The sequence below is a fragment of the Meles meles genome, chromosome 6 (assembly GCF_922984935.1).
Source record: "Meles meles chromosome 6, mMelMel3.1 paternal haplotype, whole genome shotgun sequence".
NCBI lineage: Eukaryota > Metazoa > Chordata > Mammalia > Carnivora > Mustelidae > Meles > Meles meles.
Genome location: NC_060071.1, coordinates 66,419,327 through 66,431,859, shown reverse-complemented (window position 1 = coordinate 66,431,859; position 12,533 = coordinate 66,419,327). Strand labels below are relative to the sequence as shown.

Genomic DNA, 12,533 nt, shown 5'->3' with positions numbered 1-12,533 from the left:
CACTTAGCCTTTTTTTATGATAATTTGTTTGAAAAAATACAGACCTATTATTTTGTACAGTGTCTTACATTGTGGATTTGTCTGTTGTCTCAAGATTAGGTTCATTTTAAAGATTTTCTTGGCAGGAACACTAGGTAAGAGTTAGCTGCTTTATAACATACCTTGGAATAATAATAATAATGATGATGATTAAAAAAAGACTAACATTTATTGACTACTTATTGTATGCCAGGCACTGATGAAGTGCTTTTTTGTGTATTTACTCACTTAATCCTCACAACAACTCTTTAGTTCGGTACCAATACTAGCTCCATTTACAGATGAAGGAACTGAGGCATGGAGAAGTTAAATAATTTGCCCAAGGCCATGAGTTATATGTAATGAAACCACATTTTGAACCACTTGTCGTCTTTGCTTTTATCCAGTAGATTATAATACCTTAAAGATCCCTTAAAAAGTAATTGAAATTACTCTTAAAATTACAAAAGAAAATGAATCATAGAAAATCACTTCAATAAATAAGACAAAGCAACTTAAACCCAAAGGTCAGGTTAAAAATGCAAATCAAAAATACAAGTTGTCATTAATTCATTTTTATTTTGGAATCCTACCTAAAAGTCCAGGTTTTACTTTTCTCTAAAATTTTTATTTACTCTTAAGAATATATCTCCTGCTGTCATGATACTGTGACAGTTTAGTTGGACATTCCTAAGAAGGTTTATGGTTAAAAATTTAGACTTAATAATCTCTCTCTCTCTCTCTTTTTTTTTTTTTCTTGTCATTTTATGACCATGGGGGAGATGAATACATACCTCCTATTTTTATCTTCCTGTACCAGAAATTGTGGACCCGCTTTTCATGGATCCAGACTTGGCATATGGAACTTACACAGGAAGCTGTGGTCATGTAATGCATGCAGTGTGCTGGCAGAAGTAAGTTGTCCTTCTGACATGTTCTTGAAACAAACTAGGAATAATTGAAGTTTACTAAAGGCCACAAAAAGGCATGTTTTCTCATGTCTTTCCTTCCTTTTTTCCTTTTTATGTGACTAATTGAAGCAGTTTAATTACCAGTTTTGTTCGCATGATACTCATTATCACCTTTAGAAATGGGTGTAAAAAGTTACCAACTTTAAATTTTCACTACCCTTTGTACTTCCTCTCCATAAGCTAGTTAGTTACACTTATCAGTATTTGTATAAAAGAAGCTGTAATCTTTCTTCCTAAAAAATCTCATTTCCTTGAAAAAATGCCTTTGAGATAAAATAGGACAAATTCTAGTTCCACCTCTAAAAGAGAAAAATTTAGAACTGTAATTCCTAGGAAATCTTTATATAGGTTTCACCCTTTTGGCATTATTAAAAATACACAATTTTCCTGTCACAGCCTTTACTTACTATAGTTGGCTGTTGGAAATGAGGGAACTAGTGTCTACATTGTATTTCCATGCTGTTGAGTTAGAGCCATGTTATGATTCAGTAGAATTATTTTAAATTTGTTTCTGCCTGATACTTCTTCTAGTTTGTCCCCAAAAGAATGGGTATTCTATTTCTTCTGTAATCGTAACTTGGGTTTTGCGGCATGTAGATGCTAAAGTGTTTTATTGAAGCAAAAACTCCAGATTTTTGTCACTTGGATTAAAGATTAAAGATAAATACATTGTTCTCAATGGACACATGCCTTGGAATTTTGCAGGTATTTTGAAGCTGTACAACTGAGCTCTCAGCAACGCATTCACGTTGACCTTTTCGATTTAGAGAGTGGAGAATATCTTTGTCCTCTTTGCAAGTCTCTGTGTAATACTGTGATCCCCATTATTCCTTTGCAACCTCAAAGGATAAGCAGGTATATTTTAATTCATGTTTGGGTTAATTTTTTTAAAAGCTATCTTTAATCCTTTCATTTGTGTCTGTTTTGATTGCTAGGGTTTTTTATTTTTATTTATTTTTTTTTTTGCTATTTAAAGTAATACTTTTTCTTTTCAGAACTTGCATTCTACTTTAAAAATATGTTGAAAAGCCACAGTGTTTGGTCTCTAAAATAACTTATGTTCATTAACTCAAATCTGTATGTTGTGTGTGTATCTCTAATTGCCATGAAAGTAATAGAACTTGGATCTCTACCTTAGCATTCACATAAGGAGAGAAGATGCCAAGAAGATTCATTTCTTTCATCTAGTCCTTTGATAGGATCACAGTTACTTTTTAGAATTTGGTTTCTCTAAAGGTCTTTGTATTAATATTTTAATTCTGTTTTTTCAGAAGATCCAGTTTTCTACTTGTGGAGATGTGGACAAAATGTTAACTGTAAAAGTAAAAAAAAAAAAAAAAACATCACTAGGTTTATTGTGTATCTTGGGATAGATTTTGAGTTTTTAGACTAAGTTTTTAAACTTTTTGGTTCTGACCATCTATATATGGAACTTAACAGTGAATTTATGCATTTGTTATGATAACTGTAACAATTATATATTTTCTATGTTGTCACTGTTATACATGATGATAACAAGTATTATTGTTATTTTATTTTTTTAAAACGCAATACATTTGTAATACTTGACCTAAGTTTTGCTATAGAAAATGATTTTGTTGATAAAAACACTTTTAACATGTTTCCACAACAAAAGTGCTCAAGGTTGATAGGCTTGGCAATTAGGGTCAATAAGGAGTTGTTCTGTTCTACTATTACATGTCATTAGAAAACCTGATTTGAAAATTGTCTTCTACTCAGCATTTTGGGACATAAAATATCATATTTTAGGAAGAAGGTGGCATTGGAAGCATTTATCTTTTATTTTTTGAATAACTGATATGTTCTAGGCACTCTACCAAGCACTTGCTATATTATTTTTTTAATACTCAAATAGCCTAACAAAGGCAGGTACCGTTATTGCCATTTAAAAGATAAGGAATTAGAGACAATGATTAGTTTTTACTTGTCCCAAGACAGACCTAGGATTTGAACCCAGATCTGACTCCACCAAAGCCTTACCTAACTATATACATGAAGACAAAGATAAAACAAATCATAATAAAATTAAGTGACTTTTCCAACTTCTTGTTAGCCTGTATAAGCCTTTTTTACACAGTGGCTTCCCAAAGAAAGATTATTAAACATGTAAATTATTCTTTAAAGGAATATTCAGTCCCTACTTCCCTTGATGTCTTTAAGAATAAGATGCTTCAGGGGCGCCTGGGTGGCTCAGTTTGAGCCTCTGCCTGCAGCTCAGGTCCTGATCTCACAGTTCTGGGATCAAGCCCTTGGTTGGGCTCCCTGCTCAGTGGGGTCTGCTTCTCCCTCTCCCTCTGCCCCTCTCCATTCATGCTGTATCATGTTTGTGTGCTCTGTTTTTCTCTCTCTCTCTCTCTCAAATAAATAAATAAAATATTTTAAAGTAAAAAGGAAGATTAGTATGCTTCAGGGCAGTCCTTTCTGAAGGACTGGTCAGTCCTTACAACTGGGTCTCTTTGAACACTGTGACACTTCTAATGTGTAGTAACACCTTTGTTACTTAGGATCTGAAATATGTAATTATACATAACTTTTTTTAAATTTTTTATTTTTTTATAAACATATAATGTATTTTTATCCCCAGGGGTATAGCTCTGTGAGTTGCCAGGTTTACACACTTTATAGCACTCACCATAGCACATACCCTCCCCAATGTCCATAACCCCACCCCCCTCTCCCGACCCCCCTCCCCCCAGCAACCCTCAGTTTGTTTTGTGAGATTAAGAGGCACTTATGGTTTATCTCCCTCCCAATCCCATCTTGTTTCATTTATTCTTCTCCTACCCCCAACCCCCCATGTTGCATCTCCACTTCCTCATATCAAGGAGATCATATGATAGTTGTCTTTCTCCGATTGACTTATTTCACTAAGCATGATACCCTCTAGTTCCATCCACATCATTGCAAATGGCAAGATTTCATTTCTTTTGATGGCTGCATAGTATTCCATTGTGTATATATACCACATCTTCTTTATCCATTCATCTGTTGAGGGACATCTAGGTTCTTTCCTTGGTTTAGCTTTTGTAGACATTGCTGCTAGAAACATTCGGATGCACATGCCCCTTTGGATCACTACGTTTGTATCTTTAGGGTAAATACCCAGTAGTGCAATGCCGGGTCATAGGGTTGTTCTATTTTCAACTTTTTGAGGAACATCCATGCTGTTTTCCAGAGTGGTTGCACCAGCTTGCATTCCCACCAACAGCGTAGGAGGGTTCCCCTTTCTCTGCATCCTCTCCAACATCTGTCATTTCCTGACTTGTTAATTTTAGCCATTCTGACTGGTGTGAGGTGGTATCTCATTGTGGTTTTTGATTTGTATTTCCCTGATGCCGAGTGATGTGGAGCACTTTTTCATGTGTCTTTTGGCCATCTGGATGTCTTCTTTGCAGAAATGTGTATTCATGTCCTCTGCCCATTTCTTGATTGGATTATTTGTTCTTTGGGTGTTGAATTTGATAAGTTCTTTATAGATTTTGGACACTAGCCCTTTATCTGATATGTCATTTGCAAATATCTTCTCCCATTCTGTCAGTTGTCTTTTGGTTTTGTTAACTGTTTCCTTTGCTGTGCAAAAGCTTTTGATCTTGATGAAATCCCAATAGTTCATTTTTGCCCTTGCTTCCCTTGCCTTTGGCGATGTTCCTAGGAAGACCTTGCTGTGGCTGAGGTCGAAGAGGTTGCTGCCTGTGTTCTTCTCAAGGATTTGGATGGATTCCTTTCTCACATTGAGGTCCTTCATCCATTTTGAGTCTGTTTTCGTGTGTGGTGTAAGGAAGTGGTCCAATTTCATTTTTCTGCATGTGGCTGTCCAATTTTCCCAACACCATTTATTGAAGAGGCTGTCTTCTTTCCATTGGACATTCTTTCCTGCTTTGTCAAAGATTAGTTGACCATAGAGTTGAGGGTCTATTTCTGGGCTCTCTATTCTGTTCCATTGATCTATGTGTCTGTTTTTGTGCCAGTACCATGCTGTCTTGATAATGACAGCTTTGTAGTAGAGCTTGAATTCCGGAATTGTGATACCACCAACTTTGGCTTTCTTTTTCAATATTCCTTTGGCTATTCGAGGTCTTTTCTGGTTCCATATAAATTTTAGGATTATTTGTTCCATTTCTTTGAAAAAAAATGGGTGGGATTTTGATAGGGATTGCATTAAATGTGTAGATTGCTTTAGGTAGCATAGACATTTTCACAACATTTGTTCTTCCAATCCAGGAGCATGGAACATTTTTCCATTTTTTTGTGTCTTCCTCAATTTCTTTCATGAGTACTTTATAGTTTTCTGCATATAGATTCTTAGCCTCTTTGGTTAGGTTTATTCCTAGGTATCTTATAGTTTTGGGTGCAATTGTAAATGGGATTAACTCCTTAATTTCTCTTTCTTCTGTCTCGTTGTTGGTGTAGAGAAGTGCAACTGATTTCTGTGCATTGATTTTATATCCTGACACTTTACTAAATTCCTGTACAGGTTCTAGCAGTTTTGGAGTGGTCTTTTGGGTTTTCCACGTATAGTGTCATATCATCTGCAAAGAGTGATAGTTTGACTTCTTCTTTGCCAATTTGGATGCCTTTAAGTTCTTTTTGTTGTTGATTGCTGAGGCTAGGACTTCTAGTACTATGTTGAATAGCAGTGGTGATAATGGACATCCCTGCTGTGTTCCTGACCTTAGTGGAAAAGCTTTCAGTTTTCTCCATTGAGAATGATATTTGCAGTGGGTTTTTCATAGATGGCTTTGATAATATTGAGGTATGTGCCCTCTATCCCTACACTTTGAAGAGTTTTGATCAGGAAGGGATGCTGTACTTTGTCAAATGCTTTTTCAGCATCTATTGAAAGTATTATATGGTTCTTGTTCTTTTCTTTTCTTAATGTGTTGTATCACATTGATTGATTTGTGGATGTTGAACCAACCTTGCAGCCCTGGAATAAATCCCACTTGGTCTCAAATACACAACCTAACCCTACACCTAAAGGAGCTGGAGAAAGAACAAGAAAGAAAGCCTAAACCCAGCAGGAGAAGAGAAATCATAAAGATCAGAGCAGAAATCAATGAAATAGAAACCAAAAAAAACAACAGAACAAATCAACGAAACTAGGAGCTGGTTCTTTGAAAGAATTAATAAGATTTATAAACCCCTGGCCAGACTTATCAAAAAGAAAAGAGAAAGGACCCAAATAAATAAAATCATGAATGAAAGAGGAGAGATCACAACTAACACCAAAGAAATACAAACAATTATAAGAACATACTATGAGCAACTCTACGCCAACAAATTTGACAGTCTGGAAGAAATGGATGCATTCCTAGAGACATATAAACTACCACAACTGAACCAGGAAGAAATAGAAAACCTGAACAGACCCATAACCAGTAAGGAGATTGAAACAGTCATCAAAAATCTCCATATAAAAAATAAGAAGAAAAAAAAATCCCTTAAAAAAAAAATCTCCAAACAAAAGCCCAGGGCCAGACGGCTTCCCAGGGAAATTCTACCAACCATTTAAAGAGGAACTAATTCCTATTCTCCTGAAACTGTTCCAAAAAATATACATAACATTTTTATTAGGCACTTGAACCTTCCTATGTAGTTGGATATATTTGCCTCTTTTGTTTTTAGAAAATCAGTATGAGTATAATCTAAGATATGAAAGCTAAGTGTATAAAACAACTTAAAACTAGTAATAAACTGATATTTTTAAAGAAAATTGGTCATAACCAATCCTAGTACACTTTCTGAGAACTGAAAAATTCTTAGGTCAAGTATATGTCCAGATATGTGAATTTTGGTACAGTTCATTATATAACTTAACTTCACTCAAGACTATCCTTTCAACAGTCCCTTTTAATAACATTGTTTCTAATCTCATTGTTTGTTAATAAAAGTTTGGATCAGGTCCCTGCCCTTACAAAATTTATATTACAGAAAGGAGAGACGAACAATAAACATATGAATACAAAGTGAGAAATACTATGAGAAAGCTAAAGCAGCAAGGTAAAAGGCTAGATACAGATCAGGTGCATAAGACTATAGACACAGTCATCAGGGAGCTCCTCTTTGGGATAATGAAATTTTAATAGGAGCCCAAATGAAGTGAAAGACAAGTACTGTTAATCTCTGGGAGAAGAGAATTCCGAGCACGGGCAATAGAAAAAGCAAATGCCCCAAAGTAGGAATACATTAGCATGTATGAGGTACAGCAGACAGGTATTATGTTGGAATGGAACAAGCAAAGAACCAGATCATAAAAGGGTTTGTAAGATAAGAAATTAGAATTTTATTTTTAGTATGAAAAACAAAATATTTTATGTGTGATGGGAAACCATTGGAGTATTTTGAACAGAGGGGTGAGACCAGGTTTACATTAAAATGTCCTTTTGGCTGTTATACAATGAATACATAGATAATAATGAAGCACTGTTGTGGAAACAGGAAAAACAATGTATTGAAATAGTTCAGGTGAGGGATAATGTAACTTGGATTAGGGTAGTAACAGTGGAGGTAGAAAGAAGTGATCAACTTGGCATATGTTTTAGGAAGTTAAACCAGGAAGAGTAGCTGCTGGGTTTGAAGGTGGGCTGTGAGAGAATCTGAGAAATCAGTGATGACACCTGGTTTTTTATTTGACTAGAATGGTGATTCCCTTTGTTGACATATTTTACTTCTAGATGCTGGGCCTATGAGTGGTATCTTATTCCTTTTAACGTTCTCCTCCCTCCCCAAACTACATTTTTATTTTTATTTATTTATTTTATTTAAATATAGTTGGTACACAATGTTACCATGTTTTCGGGGGTACAACACAGTGTTTCACAGGTCTCTGTGTTATGCTGTGCTCACCACAAGTGTAGCTTCCATCTGTCACCACACACTATTACACTACCATTGGCTACATTCCCTATGCTGTGCCTTCGTCCCCATGACTTATTCTTTCAATAACTAAAAGCCTATGTTTCTCACTCCCCTACGCCCCTTTTGGCCTATTCTCTACCCTCTCCAGCAGCCATCAGTTTGTCTTTGTATTTATGAGTCTCTTTCTGCTTTGTTGGTTCATTTGTTCTGTTTCTTAGATTCCACATATACATGAAATCATATGGTATTTGTCTTTATCTGCCTGACGTACTTCACTTAGCATAATACCCTCTAAATCTGTCCATGTTGTCACAAATGGCAAGGTGTTATCCTTTTTTATGGCTCAGTAATATCCTGTTGTGTATATACTACATCTTCTTTATCCATTCATCTGTCAGTGGACACTTAGGTTCCTTCCACATTGTGGCTATTGTAAATGATGCTAAAACTATATTTATAGACATATGTGTTTCTATGACCTAGGAAGTTAATCTGAAGGAGTTTGACTTTTTTTTTTTTTTTAAAGATTTTATTTATTTATTTGACAGAGAGAGAGATCACAAGTAGGCAGAGACGCAGGCAGAGAGAGAGGAGGAAGCAGGCTTCCCGCGAGGAGTTTGACTTTTTTTATACAGCCATTTATCTATAGAAAGACTCTACAAGTGCAGCTTTTCAGTCTGACTTTGTGCCAAAGGCTTAATAATTTTTAAATGTCATTTTTCAGTGAGAATACAGAAGCTGTTGGTCAACTTTTGACCCTGGAACAATGGATACAGACTGTTCTGGCCAGAATATCAGGTTATAATATGAAACATACCAGAGGTTTGCTTAAATTTATTTTATATTTAGCTGTGTAAGATGTAAGTGTTGGAGTCTTTAATTTTTTTCTCAAGTACTTACTGCTCTAAATTATGGTTTGCCAGTACAGATTTGTTGATTATCAGGAAGTAAAGGTTTTCAAAGCCAAGACTAAGTTTGGCTTAAATCAATTTATTTGATTAAATAATTTTCATACTGGCTAGCATACAAACAGTGGTTAATCTGGAGTCACACTGCTTTTACACTGCTTGGAGTTAAATCTTAGCTCCATTGTTTACTGTCTCTGTGATCTTGAACAAGTTATTTACCCTTTCTGTGCCTCAACTTTCTTATTTGCAAGGTTGGAATAATAATGGTACCTATCTCACTGATTGAAGGATTGAGTTATCCTTTGTAAAGTGAAACAGTCCTTTATTTCCCAGCTTTGACCCCAGGGTAGCCTAAGTCACAGAGCTTTGCAATGGACATGAACAAGCAAAAAAATTCGAGAGATTCCCTCTTTTTGGCCAAAGGATCAGGAAAAGAAGCCCCCCAGAACTGGAAACTGTAAAGGGAATTCCTGTTGTGATTTTTTTTCATCTTCTGACCCTCTCCTGAGGTCAGCCCCAGTCATGGAGCTACAGTGCCATGGTGGTCATATAGACACATAAAATCCCAAGAGAAAACCAATATCTCTGGCCAGAGGAACTGGGGAAAAAAGGACCTCTGTGTTCCAAAGAAGGCAGGGAGAATCCTTATTATTTTTTCTGTCTTTGCCTCACAGCTTCACCCCACAGGTAAACCCAGTCACCTGACTTTACTTGACAACAGAGGGTACTAAAACTGAGAGAAACATGTCATTTTGGCCACAGGAACTGGGGGAAAGGGCCCCTTGGAACTAGAGAATATGGAGGAAATCACAGAGAGGAAAGAGCGTATAGAAGAGGAATGTCCTGTTTTTGAGACCAGCACAAATCTTGGGCTTGCCTCCAAGATGCACATGTGTAGAACAGGCCCAGAGAAATGGCAACAGTGTTGAGAGTGAAGGAGCATTAAACCACCACTGAGGTTATTCACTGAGGTTATTCACCTCTGAGTGATATTCACCACTGAGGGATATTCAAAATAACCAAGATAAGATCCAAAATTATTCAGCATAAGAATCTGACCAACTCTCAAGGAAAAAAAAAAATTAAATGCCAATCCTGAGATGTTTTAACATTGAACTTTTTTTACAAAAAATTTAAAACACCTGTATAATTATTAAGCATAAGGTAAAGGTGAACACTTTAGAAATGATTGGAAAAATATGAGTTCTCAGCAGAAAAAAATAGAAACTACTAAAAAAAAAAAAAGAACCAAATAGAGATAATAGAATTGAAAAAGTACTGTATGAAATAAAAATTAACTGGATGGGCTCAATAGTAGAATGGAGATGGGAAGGGTAAGAGTTAGCAAACTTGAAATTAGATCAGTGGAAATTCTCCAGTCTGAAGAATGGACAGAAAAGTGATGGGAAAAAAAGCAAAAACAAAAGAAGACAGCTTTAGAGACCTATGGATCCAATTTTTAAAAATCCAATATTTATGTCCTACAAGTCTCAAAAAGAAAAAGTATGGTAGAGAAAAAATTTCTTTTGAAAAACTAATGAATGAAAACTTCCCAAATTTGGTGAAAAACGTAAATTTGCATATTTAAGTTCAGGAAACCTCAAAAATAAACTGAAAGAAAACTACACCTATATAGATCATAGCTGTTGAAAACCGAAGATGAAGGGGGAAAAAATCTCAAAAGCAATCAGAAAAAGACAACTTGTTTCATATACGGAACAACAATTCCGATTTGATGAGGAATTGGAACCAAAAAGAGGTTAATGTTCACCCAAGGTCTTAGTCATAGTGGCAGAACTAGGATGCAAACCTACGCAGCTTGGCTCCAGATCCTCTGCTCTTACTCACTAATACATATTGCCTTACTAATAGATTACTATGCATCCATTAAAAATGAAATTAAAGAGGGGGAGTTACTGGTGTGGAAAGACATTTATGATCCGTTGGTGAAAAAACAAGATACAGAACAGTACTATGGGTTTTGTCTTTATTAAAAAATCTGTATGTGTAATGTTCATGTGGAGAACAGAAGAATATCACCCAAATATTATTAGAGAAATTTTGAATGATTACTTATTGCTTATTAGCATTTTCTAAGTTTCCTAAAATTGTCATATATAATTTTAAAAAGCTAGAAAGATGTCTTACTAAACCCTCATGATTTTTCTTTTTCCTTTTCATTTATAAGGAGAAAACCCAACAATTCCAGTCTTATTTGATCAAGGAATGGGCGATTCCACTTTTGAGTTCCATTCTATCCTCAATTTCGGAGTTCAGTCTTCGTAAGTATCTAAGTAGTTAAGAGAAGTCTGTAAATGGCTGTGAAAATAAGAATGAAGAATAATCCTTCCTCCCATCCTCCCATCTTTCCTTCCTGCTTTATTTGTAAAATTATGTACCCCATTTTTATCTTGTTTCTTTCTCCCTGAAGTTTTATTTGTACAATAAAATAAAGTGGTTTGAGGTATTAGAGTACTATGTATTAGGGTGAACCATGTCTATAATTAACCATTTTTTTAAAGATTTTATTTATTTATTTGAGAGAGAGAATGAGAGAGAAAGAGCATGAGAGGGGGGAGAGTCAGAGAGAGAAGCAGACTCCCCGCTCAGCGGGGAGCCTGATGAGGGACTCGATTCTAGGACTCCAGGATCATGACCTGAGCTGAAGGCAGCCGCTTAACCAGCTGAGCCACCTAGGCGCCCTGTAATTAACCATTTTTGACCAACAAAAATGCAAGTTCTCTATAGTCCTGTATACAATAAGAACAGCATTCAAGAGACTTTAATTAAAGTCATATCTGACCTGCCCTCTGACTTCTGAAAAGTCTCTAGTCATCCACCTCCCCGATTCATTTTTCTTGTTGGTAAAATTCAGTACCCTCTTACCTTAAATTATAAGGTTATTAGAAAAATACTTATGTGAAGACACTTTGAAAAATATAATGTATCCAAATCAGGTGTTATTATTTAATAGATACTATCTTATATACATTTTTTAGTTGTGATCCTTATTTATATTACATATCTCATTGTTATTGAAAATACTTAAGAAAGGAATGTTAGGAAAGGAAGTTCTGAAAACCAGAAATTATCACTCCAAGTACATGACATATTCTCTCTCTTTCTCTCTGTCTCTCTGTTTCTCACACACATACACATACACACACACACACATACACGCTGTTAACACTGAAGTCCTTCTTTGTCCCTTTTACAGAACTAAAACTTTTTAGGTTGGATCTGCTTCCTCTGAATTTTATTCCTTCTCTGAGTCTGCCCTTAATTTGGATCTAGATTCTTTCTGCTGTGATCATTTACTGCATCTAAGGAAGTAAAGTTATATGGGCCATTATCATTTTGTAAAAGATATTTTTCTACCTATAAGATACAGAATTCTGCTTTTCCCATTTTTTCATAATGAATAAATCTTCAGAGGCTCTAATCTCTAATTGACAAAGAGCAGTTAACTGTCAAAAGGAGTTAAATTGCTACTTCAGTACCTAGTTGGACTTCTCAGTAGGTAACCCCGTTTACTAAATTACTATACAAATTTTTCTTGTTTTATTTTTAGGATAAAATATTCTAATAGCATCAAGGAAATGGTCATTCTCTTTGCTACAACAATTTATAGAATTGGACTGAAAGTACCTCCTGATGAAACGGATCCTCGAATCCCCATGATGACCTGGAGCACATGTGCTTTCACTATCCAGGCAATTGGTAAAGCCTGTGAGAGACTGCTTTGGAGCGTTCATAG

The 12,533-nt window shown here is 35.5% G+C and overlaps 1 protein-coding gene across 2 annotated transcripts in view; it reads left to right on the top strand.

Moving 5' to 3' along the window:
• The window catches only part of UBR1 (ubiquitin protein ligase E3 component n-recognin 1), a 142,904-nt gene that overhangs the window by 95,701 nt on the left and 34,670 nt on the right, over positions 1-12,533 (top strand). For both annotated transcript variants that reach the window (XM_046007386.1, XM_046007385.1), the window contains 5 exons: positions 839-932; positions 1,695-1,844; positions 8,593-8,690; positions 10,965-11,058; positions 12,348-12,496. In XM_046007386.1, the coding sequence (XP_045863342.1) occupies positions 839-932; positions 1,695-1,844; positions 8,593-8,690; positions 10,965-11,058; positions 12,348-12,496 (585 nt within the window). The remainder of the gene's footprint in view (positions 1-838; positions 933-1,694; positions 1,845-8,592; positions 8,691-10,964; positions 11,059-12,347; positions 12,497-12,533) is intronic.